Consider the following 27,882-nt stretch of genomic DNA (forward strand, 5'->3'; position numbering starts at 1 on the left):
CTGGCTCTGGACAAGGAGCCCACCAGCAAGAAAACTGATGACACAAACCCTTTGATTCTTCAAGCGTCAAGCATAGGATGGGGCTACTTTAGGGAGAGGGAAAAACAGGGCAGACGCGACAAAAGCTATAATCTGATAGTGGGCAGCCCACCCCATCTACGAATCATCTTCCTCTAGCCATATGTTGCATTGTTTGGGTCCACAAAGGGAGGATGCTTGCATGGAGTATACATCTGTTGTAAGATTAATCAGATACTGACCCGATGCAGTGTGGGCTAATGCATGTTAACAGTTAAGCAATTGCTTCTTTACTGAGGGAAGCAGAAGCACTTACTCTTGAGGGCTCAAAACTCGGTGTGAAGATGGGCTGGAGCGGTACAAGGTGTGATTCCAAATGAGTGAACATAATTATGGCCCGACCCCCTGCCGGTCTCTGATCCTCACACACCCCATGCAGAGACCAAAGCCACAGTGATCAAGAGGCACCATGTGATTAGCTGATAAAAGGAACCACAGCTGATGCTTTCAGTTTACCTCTCCCCTCTGACTTGCCAGTCCTAACTGGTTCTTTCTACTGCCTCGTTGCGTACAAAGCCTTGAAAAAACTTGTGATCTTAGGGTCATCTGATCATCTTGTGGAGATCTGCAGAAAGATCTAGAGGTCAAATTGGATTGGTTCCTAATTTCATCATCCACAGTCATGTTTGTTAAGACGTTATGAAATGAATAATGCTGGCAAATGCAGTAGAACACACTTCAGCTTTAGGATCAGTAGTATGATCTATGATCTCTATGAATCTCAAACTTGGACCTTAGTAACAAACGCTAAAGTTGTAAAGAGGATATTCTTCAAAAGGCTTACTAATTACTGTGCACAACCAGTAGGTAAAAGCTTGTGTTGCTGAATCAGGGCAATCCCGGCGGCTTAGTCGTTCTTTGACAAGACAAAGTCGATTTGTGTCAATTCCTAATGAAGGAGGCTCCTGGGGACTGACAGCTAACCCCTGTCTGTTGAACTGGTCTTGTTTTGAAGTCAGGAAGGTCACATTATCTTCTATGCAGCTGGAACTCCTGACCTAGATACCAGACTCCCTGCCTTCATTATATTTGCTAAGATCACATCTTCTACTTTCAGTAGAGAGCACTTTAGCTTAATAAAAGAAAGGGAGTTTAGCATTTTTTGTAACAAATGGGTTCTAAATGTGCACAGTGGCAGAGTATAAATCCATTAAAAGGTATTTTAGACGACAACACTGCAAATCCCAAATTCCCAATACATAAATATATAAATATTAAAATGCTGTGATATAAAACTGCAAGTTGAATCACAGATATACATAAATAAACAGCATCTGCATGCTTAGAGAGCAATAGCAAACAACAAAACCATGTGATTCTGCACTACCCTGAAACATGACATTAAGATTGGTAGACCAGATTTTGGAGATCTTCAAGATGGCTGAAGATGGTATAGAGATGGAGTCTTAATAAATTCCTTCCCAAAGCCGTCGTGGAGCCAGCCATTCGATGGCGAACAATACCATGTTATTTCAACTAGACTGGGGTTCGCCTCTAAAACAAGGAGTCTGGCACAGTGTAGTTTAGCCCTACATACCAAAGCCATTTATCAGCAAGACTGTGGGCTGGCCAGTGTGTTAAGTGGTCAGAGAGAGAGAGGGGGCCACAGGGGAGGAGAAAGCGGAGAGGAAGGAAAAAACCAAAACACATAATGGGTCTTCCTGCCTCGTGAATCTCAGGTCACATGGCACAGTGGCAGGATGATGATTAACAGAAGCAGCCTCTTTTTTCCACCGTCTCTCTCTATGTCTATCTTTGTCTGTCTTTATCGTGAGCTCACTGTGAGAGTGGGCTTGGGGTAGTCCTGTACTTACTTTCAATCTCAGAGCCCGCAAACATTTTACTGGGTCACAAAGGAAAACAGTGGAGGGGGTCCCTTGGTTTCTACGACCCCACGGATTGCTGACAACGTTATGCCCGCGTCTGCTTGCTATATGTGACAACGGAGTTGGAAGGAATTTCAAAAATCTCATGTGTCAGTGTGTCTTCGCTTGGTGAGGCACTTCTATATTCTCTGGCAACACTGTTGTTGATTAGCCCATGTTATTGCCAAAGCCAATCAACACTTTTCTTAATGAGTGACAGCAGGAACTTCCATTCCTCTGTCTATTATCTATTATCTATTATCACTTACTAGTGAAAAACGGGTAAAGGCAGATTTTCATTCCCTTGTGAAGCTTAAAAGTGTGCTGGCTCATTCTCCCATGATTAGAACATTAACACTCTATGAGGAAGAGCAGCAGATAAGCGGAGGCAGAGAGACAGAAAACGAGTGATGAGGGGAAGATTGAGGGAGCCGAAGACATGAGCTGTATTTTGGCAGAGATCCACATTGATTCACTGCATAGCAAAGAGCTGCTTTGCACACACACACACACACACACACACACACACACACACACACACACACACACACACACACACACACACACACACACACACACACACACACACACACACACACACACACACACACACACACACACACACACACACACACACGCCCTGGAGTCATCCATGCTACAGCACCTGGTGTGCCGGCCATGTTGAGGCTTGCCGTCCCTCCTGAGATGAAGCCAGAAGGAGGAGGAGCAGTGATTGGGAGTGTTCACAGTGTTCCTCCGATGCAACTCTCATCGTGTTCCTTTGCAGACATATACGCAGTACTGCACCAAACTGTTGTAATGCACCATTTTAACCAGGAGAGCACTATTTCTAGAGAGCGCTATGCATTGGTTCGTTGCCCTGGAGGAGATTGACTCGAGAAGTATTTGCGTGGGCCCTAACTGAAAGGAGATCTGCGTGGTTGCGAGCAGTGAACCTCCCAAACACAAGGGAGAGCAGCCACAGGAAGAGTGAGAGAGGCAGCCCACAAGTGAGAGAGAGAGAAGACAGAAAAACAAACACCCATAGCTAGTGTATAAAGATGCACGCACACTAATCAGACTCAGGGGGACTATTAACACACCTTGCAGGCGAAATATATACATCTTAGGAACAAATTCCTTCCAGTAGAAACAAGTTGAAACAGACTGGATCAGTCTGGGGACATGAGCTAGCTAGAACCCATCTATTATTTAGACCTGTGCTGCACCCCTCTCATGTCGGTTTTGTCTTAGCTTTAGCCTTAACCAGCAAGACTCAATGTTGATAGAAGCTTTGATGAAAATCAGATACATCATTAGCACTATAGAGTCCAATGCAAATTGCAGCTAGGCTTCGGTCAGATATTACACGTAAGGCAGCATTTACTAGGAGATTATTGATGCACTATAGTGTATATTTCATCCTTGGATTAATGCTGTGAGTTCATACAATAACAATAACACTATGGATTTCGTTACTAGCCATATTTTCAGAGATATATAGATTAGATAGATAAATTCATAGCTTACATTAATTTAATCTTACAAAATCCATCTTTGTGCCAAAGATACAGATTTACATATACTTTCAATGAGATTAAGGGCAGGGATTTTTTTTTTTTAAGTACACTATTGTTCTGCTTTATCAGAATTATCTTGTGATTGCAGTCCATAAAAAAAAACCACCATCTTTCTCATGATTGTTTATCCCCATCACTGTGAGGCTTCTAATCTGCTACTGAATTGAGTGGCTCTGGGGGGGACAGACTCCACAGAGCGGGTTACATTTGCTCAGTGTTATCAGCGCGTTGGCTGTGGTGGAGCCCTTATCACTCGCATCACGGCTGTGATCCACGTCCCTCCTCGGCCCTGCAGGACCCTTGAAAATTAGCAACACAAAGAAAGCTTTATCCGGGGCCCTGCTGTAAGTCTTTCAGTCGGTTGGCTCGAGATCCGTACCCTGCTCTCGTGCCGCTCGAGACCCGGGTTTCAAATCTCCCGGATCCACGCGCCAGCATCCCAGGGGAACAGCCGTCGTTATGGTAACCAGGCCAATTACAGCGACAGATCGCGGGGCGGTCAGTCGGGGCAGAACAGACGGATTCACACACTCGCAGATGGCAGTTTCTGCGGCTCAGACTAACACAGGCAGCTCTCTCTTTCTGGTGATAATCCTCATCGACACCTTGGACCGCTACAAATCTCACTTGTTTTTTGTCATTCAGTTATTTCTTATTTCCAGGTTTAGAGTCTGATTTCCAGTTCTTTGTTATGCGGTTTCAGGCCGAGCCTCTACCTGGTAAACAGCACTGAAACACAAGGGGTGTTCCTCTGTGTATACATGGTCTTCTCCTTAGAGGGGAAACCCATGCGTATCAGCTCCTCTGACGATACAAGCTATACACCAGGAGAGCAGCTGGGCACACACACACACACACACACACACACACACACACACACACACACACACACACACACACACACACACACACACACACACACACACACACACACACACACACACACACACACACACACCCCAAGTTTAAAAGGAAGGCAAAGGGTTTCCCCCTAATCAGTTTGTTTGTGGCCTACGTCAGGGACTGGTTAATAGAGTCACATATCACTGAGCTACAATGCATTAGCCAGATGGACTTTAGCCTTATCAATGAACCCCACCTTGATTAATATTACACGCTGGACTGTAATGCATTCACCTCCATCATTCAAGAATCATCTATCAGCCACCAGACAGGTCCCATCAATCTGCCAGCAGGCAGGGGGGTGGTGGGGGGGGCGGCACCAGGACTTGAGCTGGGCCTCTTCCTTCTGAGGACTTCAACCCTTACTCTGCCTCATCAATTCAAACCCAGTCAAAAGACCCTTTGCCTCATTTGTTGGTTTTATTTCCCGGTGTATATTAATTCAACTGGGCTAACTCTGAAGAATGGTTGTCCTCAGCTGTGCCTCCCCAGCACTTTCCAATCTATCTATCTTCCCCCCCTGGGGAAGTCCTCACCAGACCCCAGAACAGACAAAGAGTCATGGCCCCGAACACAGGCGGTAATTACATTATGTACGTAGGCCCCCCATCTACCAGGGGCTCCTGGTGCGGCTCTCCCTGCGGGGCCGTCACGTTGGGGTCACCGTGGCACAGGCCCACCATATGAGGGCCTGTCAGGGTGATGTAAGGGGTTAATGAAATGTGGTTCTCGCCACAGTCTGCATTATTACTTGTGTGGATATAAATCGATGGCTTTGAATCTGAATATTAAAAAAGGACAGACAATAGGCAGCTTTCAGCTGAACAATATCACGTCTTGTTTTTATTTATTTATCAGGAATCTTATTGGAAATCATTTATTAGTATTATATAGAAGTCTTTTCCTCCTCAAACAAGGGACAGGAAATGCAGGTAAGCGAACCCCGTAAGGTTTGACACACCCTGGGTTCTTACATTCAATCATCACAGTTTTCACAGAGCCTTCATGTTTACGGCTTTGCGCAAAAGAACGAAAAGAAAGTATGCCTGCCAGCAATCCTTTCTGCATGGAGGAACCTATTAAAGCTGATAGAGGAGCCCTCTATTCTACTATTCCCCATCTAAAAGGAGTGTTCCCACAGGAAACACTAGCATTGCCCAATGCTGCCCCTCCCATCTTTCTCTATCTCCCATCCCCACAATTGAAGGGCCCCTGAGAGATTGAAATACGTAAATTTACAACCCCTCCCTTCCTTCCCCTCAGATCCCAGAAGACTCTTGTGTGTGCTGTTGAGAGGCAGGCACCCTGCTCAGTGCTCATACACTGCGTCCTGATAACCACTACTTTCTATTTACAATCACTCTGATCCATTCTTTTGTCTCCATGCCTCCACTGAGCCTATGGGTCTGCTCCTTTCACACCAAGAGTGTCTGGGGAATCGAACAAAGCATGGATGCTTCACACAGGCGGGGAGGATCCAGAACCCCTAGCCATGCTTTTTTGGGGGGAAGGGGGGGCAGTGATGGTAAGGAGAAAAAGCTTGTACAGCTCTTTCTCTCTCTACATGATAATGGGTTAATTTTGAAAGGAGCCTGCAGGTAAAATGTCTGACGATATGAAATTAGGTTTTGTAATGATTTGATTTATTCAATCAAGATAACATGCCATGGTGATCTTCTCTTTCATGATGTGCTTCAATTGCAGAGGGACTATATTATTTGTATTATTATGAGTTTGGTAAATGGAGAATTATAAAATGCAGCCCTCACCCAGCCTTCCTCCAAACCAACCAGATAAAACCATGCCTGCCTGGACTAACTCCTGAGAGACAAACCACTAAAAGGCAGCTCCTCTAACATAGAACGAGGTCACCTTCATAATGCAGGCTGCCAATGACAGTGTTCAACACAAAGCAATGCAGCCTACCTCATGTCAAAAGATATACACAAGTAAGAACAAGGAAGAAGAATAAATGCTACATTTTAATAATGTAATCACTTATAATAAATCCTGGTATTCTTGCCATTTCTAGCCATTTAGCAGATAAATTATCATTTCTGTTTATTTCTATCTCCGTAGGAGTTTAAAGTCCATAAAAATAAACAATCTCAGCAACTTTATTTAGACCTTCACAGTCACATTTGTGTGCGCTTGATTTTGGCCACCTTACTTTACTCATACAACGAGACTCATACAACGAGATGAGTAATGCCACAGGAAATCCCCCAAACAACCTGTGTGTCCAGTGTAACGACTCCCTATCTTGGTGGTGGTGGATGATGAACGGCCGCGTGGTCATTTCAGCCAATCAAACAAGGACATCCGGACAGATGAATCATGAATCATATCTCCTGATGCTTCCTGTCGTCTATTAATACCTCCAGCTCTTCAGAGTGGTAAACAGGAAGCCGGGCGTAGGAGGTTTTGTCTCCAACTCAATAAAGGGAAGGAGATGGAGTTCGAAGGTCAGGGAGTGAAGGGAAGAGACCAGTCATTATCCACACACCAAGGACAAGATTAACGGTCACAAACAAAACAACACAAAAGGATTGACATACAGTGCCAAAATATCGAGGCAGTTAGCGCTATAGTAAGGCAGTACAAAACCCACACATATACCCCTGCGATGCTCCGACACGACACAATCTCTGAGTAGTAGTCATCATAATACACAACAGATATCATCATGCGATCACACCCACAGTATGTGAAACCTGACATTTTTCACATAGTTACATCAGAGTTATATCGGTTACAAAAGGTCTTTCAGCAATCCTACAGAATGAGCAAACACCTACCTGAAGCAGCAATATGAAACATAGCCCTGGAACAATAAGCCGGCTGCTGTGGAATGTGCCTCATGGCTGTAAGATGAGGCCTGCACAATAGGCTTTTTTGTTTTTAATTGCTTTTTAGCAGCACACAACCAATAAAGCCAACAACAATCATTACCCTTGATGGGTCCTGAAACAACGCACGACTAAACTACATTTAGTTTGCATCGTACGTGCAAACTATGTAACTAGAATGTAATGTGCGTGTGCGGCGTGTGTGTCTGTGTGTGTGTGTGTGTGTGTGTAAGAGGGAGGGAGAATGGTGACCACCAATCCTGAGTCCATGGTCAGACAGAGTACTGCTGTATTGATACCTCATGCGCTGCTTTTAGCCTGGCTCCCTGCCTAATCTGGCCGACCGTCTTCATTAAAGGATTATTGTCAGGGAGTCAGGACTAGTATGTGAGGCTTCCGTAAGGTTATTCTCTTTGTACCTTTGACTTGATTGCTGATAAGCTTGTTTCTCATTTGTTTAAAAAAGGAAAAAAAACTCTTTCTATCGTGTCATTTAACATAGCCTAGTTAAGCTCAACAGAACAGAATCAATATAAAGATTTTACGTTTTCAAAATATTTTATTTATATATTTATATAACTTTATCCATCTTTATCCAAACTCTGCCCTACCCCACCTTGACTGAATTAAATACTGGTTTGTTTCACTGACCTATTCAATCCACTTTGGTGACGCTCATTCTCATAACTTGAACTGTGTTTACGACTGGTGATTTGTTTGTGTGGGTTACGGACCAAAGTCTATTTTGTAATCATTTAGGATTACCGGTGGCCTCATTTACCTAAAACGGAGTAAAGTAATGAATCTTTAATTACTTTGCTGTAGCATATGGTGTTCTGTGGTCAAGAGACACATTGAAGGAAGCATTTATTTTCTGCTGTTTGCTGGTTACTTATACTAATCAGCCCAACCCCGGGATACATTGTTGAAATCGAAGCAGGGTTTCTCCGATGGCGACAGAGACTGAGCTTATGGTGGCGAGCTGTGGCCCAGCTTCCAGACTGGCATAAACCCTCTGTGTTGTGGCTGGCATTTATCCTCTTAGGGCGACTGGGATTTGATTCAGCATTTTATTTAGCGCCATTTACAAAAGATTACGCTTTAATTGCGGTGTGTGTTTATGGGCGAAAACGTAAAACAATGCTGGGTGTGGTACAATCAATACAAGCTAAATCAATAATTTTGACACAAAACCTGGTGTCAATGTTCAATAAGCATTCATTGCATCCCCAATGCCATTTACACATAAAGCTTTAAAGTTACACCTGATAACCTTGTTTCAGGACACAAGGCGATATGTGCTTTACTGATCTGCCATTTCAAACAGACAAAATTTAGCAGTGCTCTAACAACATAGCCACAATGGGACGGCTCTCTCCAATCTGCCCTTTTTCATACCCTCTGTTCTGTGAGCGTTTAACCTCACTGGGCTCAGGAATACAAAGGGCAGCAAGCCGAGCACAGAGGGCACCGCTTTTACCGAGCTTAGGCATAGTTAGGTTTGCAATTGTCCCTGATGAATTCCACAGCACAGAAGCCAGCTGTTGCTACAAGCAGAGGGAAGGGTGAGGGAGAACACGAGCAAGGGGTGATTGAATGGCTTTGCTGTGTTCTCTGACACTCTGTACAATGCAACAAGAGCCTGAAGAACACCAGCCCTTTGTCATTAGGGCCCTTAGCCACGGTTGTGGTGCGTGTGTATGTGAGTCCAGTATTAGAAGGGACGAAATCTTGGAAGAACAAAGTAAGATGCCTCTGTTGTATAAGGAGCGCTCATGACGTCTTTGTGTCAACCCATGACTTTCATGCCCATCCCAGAGAGAGCGCATTGATGAAGCCTTACACCAATAAGGGTTATTGGTGTAAGGCTTCATCAATGCGCTTTTATAGCTCTTCTGACATGCTTCTGACTAGCACCTTAAGGCTTAAGGGCAGCAAGACTTCCAGCCCGTCTTCATATTTGGAATAGAGGCAGAAAATCAATAATTGGACCATTGAAGTAGAGTTAAAAATACCCTCAGTTTCTTTAGGGTACACCTTAAGACTGCAGTTGCACCCTGTAGTTAGCATGGTAACGGGTGGATGACTACAACGTCAGTAGAGCTGGTAGCCTGTTATAAAATGGTGGCTTTGCAGGAACTTTATAGGTTTATTGACTTAATTATTATGACAGAATAAGCTGCTACACAGAAGGGGAAACCACTTTCCACCTGGCTTGTACAATATCATTAATGTAAAATAACTGATTAGTCAGGACCCAGAGCATTGATCTGGTGTGAACCTGCCAGCCTGTGCATTTCTGTACCACAATATAGCTCCATTTTGATTGTCCCACAGAAGGCATTTGACAGCACACTGAGAGGACGTGAGTGACAGTCAATAGAAACATTCAATAAAGAGGCACTCAATGTGGCAATAAAGCTAAACAGAGATGAGCCTAGAGCCAAAAACTACAACTCAGCATGGCCTGTACCCTCTTTTCCCCTCTACTGTGCTGGGCCTGGGAAAGAATGGGAATGGGAAACTATGGCAGTAAAGCGAACAAGCACACACAGTGTCCACAGTGACCCTGTATCAACAGAGGTCATTGACCAGGCAAACGGTAGGTGACATCCGTGTCCTCATCAGAAGAGGTCGAACTGTTACTAGGAATGCAGTTGCAGCAAAGATCATCAGACAGGGCATCGTATGAAAACCATAACCAGGAAGTACGCCGACTTCCATAAATGGCTTTCATTCTCCGTTTGCCAAGCTCCTGAAGCCTCGTTGCAATGCATTCATACACTGTGTGCAGGAAACAACCACCGTGGTCGAAGCAGTGAGAAACCAGAACAAATCAGGGGTTGTGCTGTTACTAGGCAACAGCATTGTACAGAATTCATCCATATTCCTGCACCCAGCATAGAGAAAGAGAAAGAGGGAGGGAGTGGGCACACATTCATCTGACCCACTGCTAGATGAAGATTAAATGGGAGATTTCCCACTGCCATTACGATTTCTGATCAAGGCTTTTCTCCAGCACTGAGACCAAAGAGTGGCATCTGGGCTTTTACAAACAACCATTACACAACCTTACTTTCTCATGAGCACCTGGCAATAGATTAATGGTCATGGGTGAAGATAATAGGGTCATGCCCTTGAGTGAATCTCAAACCATGAATATCCGTCCACCCTGGTCCTCTTGACACAGTAACTTGAGAAAGGGACAACCAAACATAGTCGCCACAAATTCAAATACCAGCTGGACACCAATGACAACATTTCCACTTTAACAGAGTCGCAAAGGTCATCCACACAGCTGAGGAGTTAAGCGTTTGCATTTTCCGGTGCAAGGGCCAAAGACATTTTTCTGGATTTACATTTTAGTGATAAGTAAGTGGTTTGTTTTGATCATGGTTTATTTTCTTGGATCGGGTCAGCATTGTGTGTGTTAGAGAGGAGCAAGAGAGAGAAATATTTGTTAATGACAGAGGTGAACCTGGCCCTAATTATGCTGTACCGACATCCTATAATTAAATGCTGAATTACGCCAAGACAAGTCGGCCTATAATTTACTCTTTTCGGTGTGTGAGTGAGTGAGTGTCAGATAGATAATAGATCTTTAAATATATCTTAGGTTGTTTTTGGCTAGCTAAAACATAAAAAGAGCAGGAGAGGAGTTTTGTCTGTGAAAAATACAATATCCTATTTAATGAGGATATTTGGTTATCTACCTAAATGGATTCAGAGAACGTGAGGGAAAGACTAAATATCATGTTAATTTAAGGATCTTGGACAAATAAAACCTAAATCTTTACCTCTATAATTACTAGACTGAAATATAGAGCGAGCGTGGGAGAGAACAAGTAAGAGACAGAAAAAGGAGAGCGATAGGGAGACACCAGGGTGTGAGTGCAGTTGGAAATGAGTTAACCACAGTTGAGGGAAAAACAGACTCATCCTTTATCCAGTCCTCCAGCTCTGCCTCAGTGGCGTCATGGCCAACATTCTTCCCATGCCTCCAGAGTCGTAACTCGTTTTCCGATGTGTTGCTCATGCTTTACTCTTTGAGCGGGAAGTTTCAAAATTCAAAAAACCTATCCTGCCTGCATGCTTATCTCTGCCGGTAGTTCCAGTTTTAAGACCAAACCTAACCACCTTGTTTGTCTATGCATTGATTTACTGCTCTGCAACCCAATAAGAATTATCATTCAGAAATAGAGTTGGTAGTGGAATGGAGCAATTTTCTTTTAGTTGTAAGCAGTTTAAGAATCTTATAAATGCACAAACAAATAATAGTGCACAGTTGCACACATGCCACAACTTATAATTAACTGTTAATCAACAACTAATGAAAATGTATGTAAGCAACATGTAATTTTGATTTGGACAGTTTTTATTTTGATTTGTAGGCTATCCTAGCACTAATCATTTGAATATGTCATTTTGACTGACATATTGCTGTAGGGCTACAATAGTTCTCAACAGTCAACAGGGCATATATAGGTGGAAAAGAAAAGCAAGCATTTAGAGAATTATGTCCAGAATAACCAGTACACCCAGGGGAGAGGGGACAATATATGCTGCATTAATAAACACAGGGCCAGCCCTGAATGGACGTTCAATGACGCTCAAATTTGACCTTGTGTAGTGTGGGTGTATCTTCATCAGCGTGTGTTACTGTGCGAGAGTCGGTTTCCAAAATAACAACATCTGAACCTAAATGTATCATTGTAATGTTTTAGGTAGTGTTTTCCATATTCAAAGCAGGCACCACCTACCTCTTTCAGCAGGTCGAGCTCCTGTCGCACAGTCTCGTATTCGACCTCCAGATCATCATACTGCTGTTTGAGTTGCTGCTTCTCCTCCAGCACCACCAGCCCGTACTCCGCAGCCTGGATCTTCTCTTTCGTGGTCTCACTCAACTCCCGGGAAAGACGCTCCATCTCTCCGCGCAGCCCCTCCGGGCCGGCCTCCGTGAGCCGCATAGCGTCGGAATATCGCTGTTCCTCCACGGACATCATGCGGACTCTCCACCCGGCTGCTACGCCAGCTGATCTGCGTCAAGAGATGCGGAATGACCGAGCGATCCAACCTTGGCTTAGATTCTCCTGTATTTGTACTGCATGATTGTTGTTCTTGCGCTTCGCCTTGTCATGTAGATGTCTTAGGTTGAATGTCTCCGGTTGGAGAGGTTTCTGCTAGGTCTTAAAGCAGTTCATGGTTACGGCGCCCGGTCTCCTCGCCTCTCTGCCGCTTGCCAGAGCTTGAGGAACGGTTGGTTACGGTCACGTTTGCCATCGGTGACAGGTTTAACAGCGTAGAGGGGACTGCTGGGAAATGTAGTTTTATAGTATCCGCCCCTAGCTGAATTTAACATCAGGGACTACTATTTAAACTCATATCCCATCAGCCATTGTGTATTTGCCGATGTGGAGCACGGAAGAAGCGGCTTTATTGGCATAGAAATAGAATTAAAAGAACATTTAAACTGAATTTGATCAGTGGTCGACCGGGTGGCTCGTGGCTGGCTGAAAAAACGATTCGTTGTATTTTTATTCCGCGTGTAGTCTAAATATCCTGGGGTATCCATTTAATTGGATACCCCATATCAACATGCACCGCAGGGGTTATAATTAAAACCACACATTTACAATAATGGAAACACATACGCTGAAATAGTCAGCGAATATATTTTATGGCTTGTTGTTATTAAAAAAATATTTGTGCATTCCATCAAATGTTTTGTGTTAATGTGTGTTTGCTAAACACAGGAGCATAAGCATGAGCAATATTGCTTACATCTCTTTCCACTATTTTCCACCGGCAATGGCCTTCTTGCACTAATCATTGGGTATAGAGGGTGCGCAGGCACTCAGCCACTGCATGTGTAGTTATGTTTTTATCGTTTGCACATGAAGTGGTCCGCGAAAGGTCTTGATAACAATTGAATGGTACACCTTATAAGTCAAAGGTTGGGAATCACTGGTCCATGATATGGTAAGTCCCTGCGCTTCTGCGTACAGACTTAACATTTACTGCCATCTGGCGGTGATCTTGAAGAAACCCTTCAGCCATTGGATTAATAATGAGGAAATACTTTATGATCCTTGAGTAACATGTTAGATTTCAAGTAACCCATTTTAACAAGATAGTCGTTTTGAAGAATGACTGATCAAATGACATAACATAGCCTACTCATTCATTCAATGAGACGTTTAACAGGCTGTTCTTGCTGTAGATTTATCTGAGAAAGATCAATATAGCCTACACTTTATTGCCAAGGGGATTCTTGCTCCCTTTATACTCCCGAATCATCTCCTTCCATTTAATATGATTTAAATTAATATCAAAGAAAATATACAAAGCTACATCCCATTTTTATATCTAATTCTAAACATATGCGTCTTATTTTACGCCACACATTTAAATGGCATCATAGATTGTATCAATTACGCTTGCAGACAATTGTCTGAAGAACAGGACCCAATTCCTACAACAAAATGAAATAACTGTAGATAATGTATAGGCTTAGCCTACTAATTGAATGAAATAACTGTAGATACTGTAGGCCTATAGGCTTAGCCTACTAATTGCACGCTATTGTTTATTTCCAGACGAGTGAGGTGTGAGGTAATAATAAAACACGCAATACCTGCTCCACAGGTAAGTGGTAGAACAAACTAGTTATAAAGTTATTTGACAACCATAAATTAAACTTTGATGACGGTTGGAATTGCATATAGGCCTACCTTCAGGCCTGTTACATGCCTGAGGGCCGAGGACTAGTTTACTTAATGTACAGGTTCACTTGGTTACACCTCTTCAATTTGTTTTTACACCATGCTTGCCGGCGGATCGTGGGTCTCTTGTCTCTGCATTCATTCTTTTATATTTGCTTGGTACGTTTTCGTTCTGCACTATGAACTCTGGTATTTAGAGATGCTGGGTTTAGACACGAGGAAACTATCCTACGGCGGGAATTGGAAATATTTAACTTACGTGAATTTGGTATGTACACTCAAATCCGTCCTTTATGTCTAGAAGCATAGGCCTACGTGTTTTAGACTCAATAACCATAATAATGTGAACTCATAGGTTCTGCAGACCGTGTTCTTCGGACTGTGTGTCCTTACCGACATGGTCCACTTGATCCTCCCTGCCAAATTGTTACGTGGCTGCAGGGTCCCATCACTTTTGGTCACATTCAGGGATGACCTATTCACTATGTTTGCTTTCCCATATGCAACCGTAAGTTACATCTTTAGCTTTATGGTATAGTGTACTGAATTTGTCGATTAGCCTGCTACCAGTAAAGTTGAAATTGTTTTATATTCCCAGCTAGTGTTTTTCGTTTTCTGGGCAGCGCATGCCACCGGCCGAGCACAGTTTACCCCACTAATACCTGGTGGGGCCATCGTTCCTCCTTTGTTGAACCATGCTAGGGTAAGTTTCTTGCAATGATTTTAACTAAATACTGAAAATGATGAAAAGTAACCCTTATTCATGTTTTAATTTCTATCTCTCTGTTTGCAGCACACTATAATCGTGCCCTTGGTGCTTGTGCAGATGTACATTCAGAATCATGTATATTCTTCCAGACTTAAAAGTGTCCCAATGATTTCGTTCTCTTGTGTACTATGTATATTATGGTAGGTCTGATTATACTCTTCTAGTGTTTAACTGTTTCACCCAATTTGAGCATGAATTTCAAGAGCTGAAGCCAGAATTTGCATGACATATGTCTACTTTGACAGTCAGAAACACCAGAGATTTGATGACGCATAGCATATATGGCTTGCAGATAACTGTTGTTTGGTTTAAAAAAAAAAAAAAAAAGGTTGTTGAACATTTGTGAAAAGTTTACTGTGCTCTTCTTTTTCCTAGGCTCCAATGGGTGCACCATGCATCAGGTATTTGGGTGTACACCTTACTTGGCGAAATAAGTCTTATGAGTAGACTTCTAATTAGTGGAGTTACTCTTGGCTTACTTCTTCTAATGCATCTGCTCGGGCAGGAACTTAGTGGCAGAATCTGGGGCAATCTAGGTGAGATCTAAATGGTCATATAATCATAATCACATTGATTCAGGTTGTCCAATATGCCACACATTTATTAACGTTAATCTTTGCTTTTAATTGAGCTGTGTTTGTAGTCAGGATACAAATTATGCATTTGGTTTTTTTTGTGTGTGACAGGGACTGAAAAGAAAAGGAATTAAATGACTAAAGCTCTGAGCCAAGCAGAGGTTGGATGCCGGAGATGGTGAAGAACCATCCATCTTGTATATGTTCATCCCCCTTTACCTTACTTTACTAAAGCTTCTTTGCTTCTTCTTTGCATAATGTCGGCCTTTTTGCCTTTTTTATTATTATTATTTATTTTATTTTTTTTCAAATTCACACAACTATAAAGACAGAGAAAGACAATTTTACATTTAACGTTTGCTTCTTTGCTTCTTCTCAGGGGCTGGCCTTCACGTTTGAAGATTAAAGTATTCACTTTTGGATACTTGCTGATTAATTTAAAAATATACATTTATTTAAATATAAATAGATTTTATTTGATGACTGGAAAGTTCACACACACACACACACACACACACACACACACACACACACACACACACACACACACAGCAAAACAGCAAACAATATTTATGAAGACAAACAAAACACATACAAACACTCTCACACAAACATGGGCCTCTGCAAAGACAGTTAGGCAAACACATGTGGGCCCCCCGGTCATCCTTACTGACTTTTTATGTATATGTTTTATTTCAATGTTTGCTAGCGGTTAATATTGCATTGAGTGTCTTTATTGCATGCCTAAGTTATGAAAAAAGTCTAGTTTATGTCACAATGAAAATATGACCTTGACAGAACTTCACTTAAAATTGGATGGAAACACTGCTAAACTAACCTTTACATGTTAAACTTGAACACCAGTGCACACCTAGTTACAAAATAGTATGATTTTGTAGTTTTTATGTGTATATGTTGACATACAAATGTTTATGTTTATTTACTTGATTAGAAGATTCAGATTTCCAAATGGTCAACAGTAGCTGGCAATGCAAGTGTCTGGACGACGTTGAAGAAAAAAGAAAAGAAGAATAAAGGTTATACCTTTACATCCACACATGGAGTTACATGCAAATGATGAAACCCATTCAAACATTCTCAAACCAACCTACAAGGACAAACATGTGGACACAGTCCACCTCATTACATTTTAACGTTTGCTACTTTGCCTCTTGGGCGTCGCCCAAATAAAATAATAATAATGATAATAAGTAGGGAGTCGAACCAATGCCATTTTTACAGAATGGCCCACTGAGTTTCACTTTGAATATAAATAGACTTGATTTCTCCACAAAGTTCCTCGGGACCTTGCTATTTATTTCCCTTGTTTGTATATGATGAATGCAACAGTATTTGGTCTGCAAACTCACACACACACACACACACACACACACACACACACACACACACACACACACACACACACACACACACACACACACACACACACACACACACACACACACACACACACACACACACACACACACTTAAATATAAATTATACAATAAAAGGTTACTTCCAATAGGTGGCAGCAATAACCATACAAGTGTCTGAAAGTCCTAGAAAAAGCAAAAGAAGAAGAGGAAGGTTAGCCAGTCGGAATATCAAAAATTGTACCTCTGGACCTTAAATCCTTGTTGGTATATCCTGGTCTGAGGGCTGATTACACATTCGTTAATTGTGCAGACCCGGCCTTCACTTATACAAATCTCAGTCAAGTGTCTTTTGCAACCAAGCATTATGGCTGCCTGCGTGTCGTGGGTTTCATGTCTTTGCATTCATGTTTCAATATTTGCCTGGTATGTGTTCGCTCTGTCGTTTTATAACAATTTAACGACTTCGGGTATAGACACGAGAAAAATCACCTACGGTGGGAAATGGAAGTATTTAACCTACCTCAATTTGGTATGTATATCTGTCATTGATGTCCAGAACGAGCATATGTAATACTGGCTTAATAAACATAATTATATAAACTCTTCCAGGTTTTGCAGACCGTGTTTTTCGCACTGTGTGTCCTGACGGACATTGTCAACTTGATGTTTCCTGCCAAATATAAACGCGGTGGTGGGTTCAAATCCCTTTTGGTCAAATTAAGGGATGACTCATTCACTATGTTTGCTTTCCCATATGCAACCGTAAGTAACGCCAGCTCTCCATGTTATACTGAAATGTAATGAATAACAATTCAGTCAGTTCTAAACAGAGCTGCCAGTAAAGTTGTCATTGCTTTGTATTTCCAGTTTGTGTTTTCCTCTTTCTGGTCAATCTATGCTGTTGACCGAGAACTAGTGTATCCAAAAGTAATTGATGCAATTATTCCACATTGGTTGAACCATGCAATGGTAAGTTTCATGCAAAGATTTGAAATTTAGACAGACATGCAATATCAATATCGAGTTTTTCAGCAACAGAGATATACATTTTTCACCATGTCCCTCTCTCTGTTTGCAGCACACCATAATTGTGCCCTTGGTGCTTGTGCAGATGTACATTCAGAATCATGTATATGCTTCCAGAATTAAAGGTGCTACAGTGATGTTGTTCTCTGGTCTACTCTATATGTCATGGTAGGTCTGCAATACTCTTCTTTTGTAGTTCTGTAGTTCATCCAACTGGAGTATGAATTTATATCAGAGCTGCCAACAAATGCTGGCAGACACCATAAGCCTTATATTTTTGGGCTAAGGGACCATCAGTTGAAACCGGAGACTATGTATGGCTTTTCGTATAATATTGTTATTGTATTATAAGAAAGCCTAATACTTTGTCACTCTGAATTCAGTGCCACAGTGTGGCAAGTGGTCATATAGTTTGGTCCTGTTTTTAGATGGCAGTTGAGAGTTTCTGCAAAGCTTATTCTTGTTTCCATGCTCTTCTGCCTTTTGATAGGGTCCTCTGGGTGCACCATGCCTCAGGTATTTGGGTTTACCCCTTCCTTAACAAATTAAGCCTTGTGAGCATACTTCTATTTTTTGGATTCTGTGCTGGCTTGCAATACCTACTGTATCTGCTCGGTGAGAAGATCAGTGGCAGAATCTGGGGCAATCCAGGTGAGAATAAAACTGTCATAGCTCACTGATTCATTTAGCAACAGTTTTTGCAGTTTTTGTTATATTTACATCTTGTGTGTCTGAAATCCTTCTTTTTTTTTAAAGGGACATTTTGGCATTTCATCAACCTGTGTTTGTAGTTCATTCACTTTTCTTTCTTGTCTGACAGGGCCTCAGAAGAAAATGTGTTAAAGAGTGTAGTAAGTGTGCAAGATCAGCAACAAGAACCTGAGATCTGGTCTGAAGAGCCACTCCTGGACTGGACACATGGGACCACTAGACCACATCTCTGGCTCTCAAAGGAGTTTGGAGGATCTAAGATGTACTCTATTTATCCAAGATTGGAATTGAGGAAAGCAGATAGCAGGTTTCAGATATGATCCATGACATTCCCATACTCCATAGTCAGTTACCTTTTTGTTTCCTCTGACTCTTTGTAATTGAAGACTGTAGCCATTTCCATGGTGCATGCCACCTGCAGGGTATTGATGTTGAAACCGGGTTATACCAAGGTTGAGTATAATGATACACAGCAGGAAGTGTAACACACTGCAGGATATCCCCCTGAGTGTTTTAACCTGTTGAGTTGTACATTGAGAAATCAATGTGCAACAGGTGTGCAGCCTTACTCAGCCCCAGAGTATAATCAGTCTGACTTGGGCCATGAGGTGAGGCTGCATAAACCATCCATCAGCCACACACACTCCACACTATAGGTCAAGACTTACCATGACCTATAGCCTCTCTCTCATTCTCTGTCTCTCTGATAGATTATTTTACACTGAAAATAATGGAAGAATTAAAGGGAATTCCACTGTGAAGGGCCTGTGTGTTTATTATTAGCATGCAGTACTGCACTATATTGCATCAATGCTGATATTTAGCTCTTAATATATTTCTCAAAATGTCCTCAGAACCAAACTAATATCAAGGACACTGAAACTGCTGAACATTCAGCATTTCACAAATAGGTACATTTAATTTTCACTCTGCAAATTATGCAATACAGAATATGTAATTAAATGATAGCATTAAATACGTTCAGCAAGAATAATGTGGACTGCTCTTTCGGAACAATGTGACACATTTTCTGAAAAGGTTTGTGAGTGTGTGTGTATTGCAGATTTGCTTCTCCCTGGGTTTGATCTCACACTTGCCAAAGTTCATCTTGTTAACAGCCCCCCAGCCTGCCATTCCTAAATGTAGAGACAATAGAAACATGCATTTAATTACTGTTCTATGTGGTTGTTTCTTCGGAAGGGAAGGCAAAAGGTAACTATTGTAACCAGGGTTTAGTGGACTAATTGGATCACACCAATATAGTATCCTTCTGAGAGGTAGGATTTCTGCTCAGTCCGGTGTACCAAGGTAGTGCTACAATTGCGTACAGCATATAACACAAGCCCATTTCACTACTACTTCCTTGTGTCCTTTTTGAAGCAACAACTGCGTCTGTCACCTCTGAATGTCCACGGCGCCAGGCAGGGCAGTTGCTAGGAATTCTGGGCCCCCTGAAAGAATATCGGTGTGGGCCCCTCTCCCCCATTCATTGCCACCTTAAATGTTCTTGTTTTTCAGTGTTCTTGACGGTGCCTGGTGTAATACACCCAATTTGTTTCCTTTTTTACATTTAACGACTTAACAAGTCAGAGTATTATTATGTAAATTATGTATTATTAATTGTCTTATTCTCATTTCCCTGATTTGCAACACGTTATTACACCTCTGATTGCAAATACATTTTCAATTAACCACTCAACAAATAGGTGTGGGTATTTTATTGTATTTAACAATCAAGCACTGATATGCAAAAAACAAAGTGTCCTGGCTCAAGATAGTCCACAGGTAAATATGTAGCATTTAACTTAAATGTGCAAGTGAAACAAAGAGCACATGGAATACGTTGTTGTAAAACAAATATCAAAAACAACAACAAGCCTCATCTAATCTCAATTAAAGTTTAAATTGGCTTGTTTGTTCACTGTAAGTCTCATCGCTCACTCACTTCCGATGAGGAAGAACCAGGCACGTGCACACATAGGGCCCTAGGGGTGCTTGAGCCCCTGCCCTTTTTGCCTCGTATTAAAAAGTGCCCTCTGTGCTGCTGCCTGCTACCCTGTCGGTGGTCTCCCTTCATGTTGCCTCTGACACTGTACAGGTGGCCAGGCACCAAGACGCTGCCTGCTGCACAGCAGGTGAGAGGATCCCCATGGGCTTCCAGGGCCTCTGAGAAGGGCCACTCCGACACACAGAGGCCATAAACTCCAGCATAGTGGCTCCCTCCTTGGAGAGCCCGGCAGGCTGCTGTAGGAGGCTATCTACTCGCTGCCAAAGGGTATTGCTTGAGTGAGGTGGAGCTCCAGGAGAGTTTTCTGGACTAGGGAGTCGGAGTCCTGACTTTTGAAGCCAAAGATGGCAGCGTGACACTACAATAGTACTGAGGCCTTTGCCCTGCCTTGGCTTTTATCTTGCTATATTTGTATTTATTTCCTGGGATGCAATGAGGCCGTGCACAGAGCTGGAAAAAGGAAAGCTTGCATCTCGAGGAGCTGTAATTCCGGTTGAACACACTTGTCAGGGCGAAGACAAGTGAGACACCTAGGAGCAGCAGGTGAATTGTGTGCACCGATGGCAGGCGGGTCCATGAAGCCATAACGGAGCATCCAGCAATGAAGTTTGCTGATGAGGTGATCTGCAGCTGTCACAATTTTCCCACACCTGACAGTATCCATGACGATACACTGACCCCTGGACCTTTGATCAGTGGTAAGCGCCCAGGTGTACCCCGTAGCTATATACAGTAAGTATTGGTACACCATTAGAACGAAATAACACCGTAACTCCAGAGAACTGATGCTGTACATTTCAGGCTGTAATCTAAAGCATTAACGATTTCATTTGTCCTTGGTTTATCAGGACGTATTGCCTTGTCTAAGTAATTTATTATATTATGGATGCAAAACTGTTTTGTGCCTGAGGGGTCACACATGCACACTCACACACACACACGCACAAATTATATTCATGAAGACAAACAAGCAACAAAATACATCGATGCATATAGCTGCATGCAAATGAAGACACCCATTCCAACACTCTCAAACAAACATGCAAAAACAGAGAAAGACAAACATGTGGACATAGTCCACAGTGTTCAATTTTAACGTCTGCTTCTTCTCATGGGCGGTGCCAGACAGAAATTATGATAATAATAATGATAATAATGAATATAATTAGGGAGAGAGGATTAGAGTACAAACAAATGCCATTTTTACAGACGAGTATTCACTTTAAATATGAATAAATTGGATTTCTCCAGAAGATTCAGCAGAACATGTCAACAAGTCATTTATTTGCCTTGTTTGTATTTGATGAATGCCAAACCGTTTTCGGCACACAGGCTCACACACACACACGCACACGCACAAACACACACAAAGAAAAATGGAACATATAATAAGGTTAGACAGTAGCCTAGGCGTAAACAGTGTCTTTTGCAACCAGAGGCATTATGGCTGCCTGCCTATCGTGGGTTTCTTGTCTTTTCATTCATTTTTCAATACTTGCCTGGTATGTGTTCGCTCTGTCGTTTTATAACAATTTAAATACTTTGGATCTAGACCCGAGAAAAAGCACCGGTGGGAAATGGAAATATTTAACCTACCTCAATTTGGTATGTATATCTGTCATTGATGTCCAGAATGAGCATACGTAATACGGGCTTAATAAACATAATTATATTAACTCTTCCAGGTTTTGCAGACCATGTTTTTCGCACTGTGTGTCCTGACGGACATTGTCAACTTGATGTTTCCTGCCAAATATAAACGCGGTGGTGGGTTCAAATCCCTTTTGGTCAAATTGAGGGATGACTCATTCACTGTGTTTGCTTTCCCATATGCAACCGTAAGTAACGCCAGCTCTCCATGTTTTACTGAAATGTAATGAATAACCATTCAGTCAGTTCTAAACAGAGCTGCCAGTAAAGTTGTCATTGCTTTGTATTTCCAGTTTGTGTTTTCCGCTTTCTGGTCAATCTATGCTGTTGACCGAGAACTATTGTTTTCAAAAGTAACGCATAGCATTATTCCACATTGGTTGAACCATTCAATGGTAAGTTTCATGCAAAGATTTGAACTTTAGACAGACATGCAATATCAAGAGTTTTTCAGCAACAGAGATATACATTTTTCACCATGTCCCTCTCTGTTTGCAGCACACCATAATTGTGCCCTTGGTGCTTGTGCAGATGTACATTCAGAATCATGTATATGCTTCCAGAATTAAAGCTGCTGCACTGATATCGTTCTCTGGTCTACTCTATTCGACATGGTATGTCTGCAAATACTCTTCTATTATAGTTTCCAGAATTGGCTGAATTAGCCTCATATTTTGTGACAATCAGTCGCAACCGGAGACTGCGTTATTAAAAGTCTTTTTCGTATTATGTTATTATTGTAGTATAACAAAGCCAAACCTAATTTTTAAATACTTAATAAATCTCCTGAATTCAGGTGCCACAACATAAGAGGTCAAATATAAGTACTATGCATGTATTAAGCTTGTACTGCAGTCTTTTCCTGTTGCTAAGATAAAACAAGTAATTAAGAAAGTCATTTATTTATACCATGTCTACATTTAATTGAACTGACTCCATCAACCATAATCAGGATATTTTATATATCTGATATAGGTTTCGGTGGATGGCACGACACAATGGCCAGTGATGAATCACGATGACAATATAATGCATTAGATAAATCTTTCTCATTTGAGACTCCCATTTTAAGTGAGTGTATATTGAGAATAACCTAATAATAATTATCAGGAGCACTAAGATGCAGCACATAGGAAGCATGGTCCGGTTTTTAGATGGCAGTTGAGAGTTTGTGCGAAGCTTATGCTTATGTTCAGAAGCGTCGCTGGCAATTGAAAATATTCAGGGCTGTAGCCCAGAAGTTAAAGTCCTTTTAAGACGGGTGTTCGGGGGTTTCTCCCCTGAGAATATTTGAAAATCCGTCTGATGAACATGCAATTGTAATGTAGTTTGAGAAGGAAAGGAAAGACCAATCGTCATGTCTGACTCACGTCAGGGCAGGCCTACTGAGTAGGTTAATGTTGATGTTAAAGGACAATTCCGGTATTTAGCACATTGAGCCCCCTTTCTAGGTTGTCTAGGATGAAATAGAGTGGTTGACACCGACATTTTGACTATTGGTCCTGTCTCGGGTATTTGGCTCATTTAGAATCACCCTTCTTGCTTCAGAATGGCTGGCTACATGCATGCACAAACCTGTCCTTAAAACAACCCTAAATGTTAGTTTTCAGAAATGTGCAACTCACCAAATGGTTAGTGGTGTTTGTTCATGTTCCAAATCAAGTATTGTAGTGAAATACAGTTTCTGTCGTGTTTTATTGCACATTTATCGCATTTTGTACATCCCATTGATTTCTGTTGGAAGACTCATTGTTGGCCGGAAACGGAAAAGGGGGCCGTTTACGTTTGGTTGTAGTCTTTTCGCTCGGTTCTTGCCCTACTGTTGAGATGGAGAACCGAGCGAAAAGACTACAACCCTCTTCGAGCCTGCACGAGAGTTCAATGTGATAGCTGTTACGTCTTTCTTACCAATCGCAGTTCAAGGCTGAGTTCAGTGATTGAAACAAATAAAAGCCTGTGCTATTAATTTCAGTTTTAAACATTGTCATGGCCCTAACCGATGTCAAGTGGACCAGGTTGAATTCACTGCGGTTCTCTCTTCTCATATCCATCTTACCAAATATATTTTATTACTGTCCTTCTCAACACTCTGATCTCACTAAAAGGCTATCTAGCAGCACGAAACAGCAATATCGACATGATGCGCTATGCTTAGGGAAGAAAGAATACCGACGTTGAATTTGCAACATTTTGCAACAAATGATTCTAAATCTGCCTATATATGACACGTCAGAATTTTGCGGTTTTCACTGGCTACAATGTTGCATCTGTGGCTGCTGGTAATGCAACCACATCAAAGTATACTCTACGGGGCTATCATTTTCATCATTATTATGTTTTTTTATTTTTTATTTGACGGCACAGAGATCCAGGGCTGTTCCCAAAAGATCTGGGGCTATAACCTTGAATGCCCAGGTCTAACAACGCGCCTGGGTTTCTGCATGCATGTAGCCAGCCATTCTGAAGGAGGCAGGGCAATTCTAAATGAGCCAAATACCCGAGACAGGACCAATAGTCAAAATGTCGGCTCTATTTAATCCTAGACAACCCAGAAAGGGGTCTCAATGTGCTAAATACCGGAATTGTCCTTTAACATCAACATTAACCTACTCAGTAGGCCTGCCCCGACGTGAGTCAGACATGACGATTGGTCTTTCCTTTCCTTCTCAAACTACGTTACAATTGCATGTTCATCAGACCGATTTTCAAATTCTCTCGGGGGAGAAACCCCCGAACCCCGTCTTAAAAGGACCAGGCCCGGCGATTGCCATAGGCGACCTAGGCGATTGCCTAGGGTGCCAAAATGTGTTTAATTCCTTAATTCCCACTAATTATAGAATTAGAAGAAGAAGCTAAATGAAACATGTCTATTAAACATGAATATCCTAGGGCACCCCCCCCCCCCCCCCCCCCCCCCATCAACAATTACGCAAACCCGCAATTCCATACCAGGAGGGGGGCGCTCGGAGGGGGTCTTGCCTAGGGTGCAATTCAGTGTAGAACCGGCCCTGAAAAGGACTCTAACTTCTGGGCTACAGCCCCGAATATTTTCAATTGCTAGCGATGCTCCTGATGTACATGCTTCCAGAATTAAAGGTGCTACAGTGATGTTGTTCTCTGGTCTACTCTATTCTAGGTCTGCAATGCTCTTCTTTTGTAGTTCTGTAGTTCATCCAACTGGAGTATGAATTTATATCGGAGCTGCCAACAAATGCTGGCAGACACCATGGGCCTTATATTTTTGGGTTAAGGGACCATCAGTTGAAACCGGATACTATGTATGGCTTTTCGTATAATATTGTTATTGTATTATAAGAAAGCCTAATACTTTGTCACTCTGAATTCAGTGCCACAGTGTGGCAAGTGGTTATATAGTTTGGTCCTGTTTTTAGATGGCAATTGAGAGTTTCTGCAAAGCTTATTCTTGTTTCCATGCTCTTCTGCCTTTTGATAGGGTCCTCTGGGTGCACCATGCCTCAGGTATTTGGATTTACCCCTTCTTTAACAAATTAAGCCTTGTGAGCATATTTCTATTTTTTGGAATCTGTGCTGGCTTGCAATGCCTACTGTATCTGCTCGGTGAGAAGATCAGTGACAGAATCTGGGGCAATCCAGGTGAGAATAAAACTGTCATAGCACACTGATTCATTTAGCAACAGGTTTTGCAGTTTTTGTTATATTTACATCTTATGTGTTTGAAATCCTTTATTTTTTTTAAAGGGACATTTTGGCATTTCATCAACCTGTGTTTGTAGTTCATTCACTTTTCTTTCTTGTCTGACAGGGCCTCAGAAGAAAATGTGTTAAAGAGTGTAGTAAGTGTGCAAGATCAGCAACAAGAACCTGAGATCTGGTCTGAAGAGCCACTCCTGGACTGGACACATGGGACCACTAGACCACATCTCTGGCTCTCAAAGGAGTTTGGAGGATCTAAGATGTACTCTATTTATCCAAGATTGGAATTGAGGAAAGCAGATAGCAGTTTTCAGATATGATCCATGACATTCCCATACTCCATAGTCAGTTACCCTTTTGTTTCCTCTGACTCTTTGTAATTGAAGACTGTAACCATGTCCATGCTGCATGCCACCTATGTGACTACCACACTCCACCTGGGTGGCTTTTACTGGGCTCAAAAAAAGGACGCAGGGTAGTGATGTTGAAACCGGGTTATGCCAAGGTTGAGTATAATGATACACAGCAGGAAGTGTAACGCACTGCTGTGCAGGATATCCCCCTGAGTGTTTTAACCTGTTGTACATTGAGAAATCAATGTGCAACAGGTGTGCAGCCTTACCCAGCCCCAGAGTATAATCAGTCTGACTTGGGCCATGAGGTGAGGCTGCTTAAACCATCCATCAGCCACACACACTCCACAAAGACTTACCATGACCTATAGCCTCTCTCTCATTCTCTGTCTCTCTGATAGATTATTTTACACTGAAAAGAATGGAAGAATTAAAGGGAATTCCACTGTGAAGGGCCTGTGTGTTTATTACTAGCATGCAGTACTGCACTAAATTGCATCATTGCTGATATTTAGCTCTTAATATATTTCTCAAAATGTCCTCAGAACCAAACTAATATCAAGGAAACTGAAACTGCTGAACATTCAGCATTTCACAAATAGGTACATTTAAGTTTCACTCTGCAAATTATGCAATACAGAATATGTCATTAAATGATAGCATTAAATACGTTCAGCAAGAATAATGTGGACTGCTCTTTCAGAACAGTGTGACACATTTTCTGAAAAGGTTTGTGAGTGTGTGTGTGTGTATTGCAGATTTGCTTCTCCCTGGGTTTGATCTCACACTTGCCAAAGTTCATCTTGTTAACAGCCCCCCAGCCTGCCATTCCTAAATGTAGAGACAATGGAAACATGCATTTAATTACTGTTCTGTGTGGTTGTTGTTTCTTCGGAAGGGAAGGCAAAAGGTAACTATTGTAACCAGGGTTTAGTGGACTAATTGGATCACACCAATATAGTATCCTTCTGAGAGGTAGGATTTCTGTTCAGTCCGGTGTACCAAGGTAGTGCTACAATAGCGTACAGCATATAACACTAGCCCATTTCACTACTACTTCCTTGTGTCCTTTTTGAAGCAACAACTGCGTCTGTCACCTCTATGAATGTCCACGGCGCCAGGTAGAGCCAGAACCATGAACTTGTGGGTATCGCCCTCGAACGCAAACCTGAGATATTTCCGGTGTGACGGGTGAAATGCAGCCAACATGACCATCAGCTAGCCTGTCGGGAGCTCAACAATGGTGGTGCTGCTGCCTGCTACCCTGTCGGTGGTCTCCCTTCATGTTGCCTCTGACACTGTACAGGTGGCCAGGCACCAAGACGCTGCCTGCTGCACAGCAGGTGAGAGGATCCCCATGGGCTTCCAGGGCCTCTGAGAAGGGCCACTCCGACACACAGAGGCCATAAACTCCAGCATAGTGGCTCCCTCCTTGGAGAGCCTGGCAGGCTGCTGTAGGAGGCTATCTACTCGCTGCCAAAGGGTATTGCTTGAGTGAGGTGGAGCTCCAGGAGAGTTTTCTGGACTAGGGAGTCGGAGTCCTGACTTTTGAAGCCAAAGATGGCAGCGTGACACTACAATAGTACTGAGGCCTTTGCCCTGCCTTGGCTTTTATCTTGCTATATTTGTATTTATTTCCTGGGATGCAATGAGGCCGTGCACAGAGCTGGAAAAAGGAAAGCTTGCATCTTGAGGAGCTGTAATTCCGGTTGAACACACTTGTCAGGGCGAAGACTTG

At 42.3% G+C, this 27,882-nt stretch overlaps 3 protein-coding genes across 6 annotated transcripts in view; 2 read left to right on the forward strand and 1 right to left on the reverse strand.

Moving 5' to 3' along the window:
* LOC311359853 (protein bicaudal D homolog 2-like) overlaps positions 1 to 12,504 on the reverse strand; it is a 39,268-nt gene extending 26,764 nt beyond the window's left edge. For all 3 annotated transcript variants that reach the window (XM_084479881.1, XM_084479880.1, XM_084479879.1), the window contains exon 1: positions 12,036 to 12,504. In XM_084479881.1, coding sequence (XP_084336007.1) covers positions 12,036 to 12,278 — 243 coding nt within the window. In that variant the 5' untranslated portion in view covers positions 12,279 to 12,504. The remainder of the gene's footprint in view (positions 1 to 12,035) is intronic.
* Positions 12,505 to 16,957: 4,453 nt separating this feature from the next.
* Positions 16,958 to 19,219, forward strand: LOC311359377 (androgen-induced gene 1 protein-like). 2 transcript variants are annotated; one of them, XM_084479389.1, is made up of 6 exons: positions 16,958 to 17,250; positions 17,331 to 17,483; positions 17,589 to 17,690; positions 17,800 to 17,915; positions 18,238 to 18,398; positions 18,568 to 19,219. In XM_084479389.1, the coding sequence occupies exons 1-6, from the start codon at positions 17,086 to 17,088 to the stop codon at positions 18,588 to 18,590; spliced, it is 720 nt and encodes a 239-aa protein (XP_084335515.1). In that variant the 5' UTR covers positions 16,958 to 17,085; the 3' UTR covers positions 18,591 to 19,219. The 2 variants fall into 2 exon arrangements, with proteins under 2 accessions (XP_084335515.1, XP_084335514.1); XM_084479388.1 differs by having other exon boundaries at positions 18,238 to 19,219.
* A 2,690-nt stretch (positions 19,220 to 21,909) lies between these two features.
* LOC311359810 (androgen-dependent TFPI-regulating protein-like) lies at positions 21,910 to 27,522 on the forward strand (the record flags this gene model as incomplete). The annotated part of the gene is made up of 7 exons (XM_084479844.1): positions 21,910 to 22,071; positions 22,152 to 22,304; positions 22,410 to 22,511; positions 22,615 to 22,730; positions 25,571 to 25,731; positions 26,400 to 26,452; positions 27,451 to 27,522. 7 exons carry the CDS (start codon positions 21,910 to 21,912, stop codon positions 27,520 to 27,522), a joined length of 819 nt encoding a protein of 272 aa, XP_084335970.1.
* Positions 27,523 to 27,882: the final 360 nt, after the last annotated feature.

The sequence above is a fragment of the Micromesistius poutassou genome (genome assembly GCF_964030765.1).
Source record: "Micromesistius poutassou genome assembly, chromosome: 15".
Taxonomy (NCBI): Eukaryota; Metazoa; Chordata; class Actinopteri; order Gadiformes; family Gadidae; genus Micromesistius; species Micromesistius poutassou.

Excerpts from the sequence above, each read along its gene's own strand:
- LOC311359377 (XM_084479388.1), top strand. The coding sequence starts at position 17,086 with ATGGCTGCCTGCGTGTCGTGGGTTTCATGTCTTTGCATTCATGTTTCA. Across the intron at positions 17,251-17,330 it reads ATTTAACCTACCTCAATTTG|GTTTTGCAGACCGTGTTTTT; the intron begins GTATGTATATCT and ends AAACTCTTCCAG. Across the intron at positions 17,484-17,588 it reads TTGCTTTCCCATATGCAACC|TTTGTGTTTTCCTCTTTCTG; the intron begins GTAAGTAACGCC and ends TTGTATTTCCAG.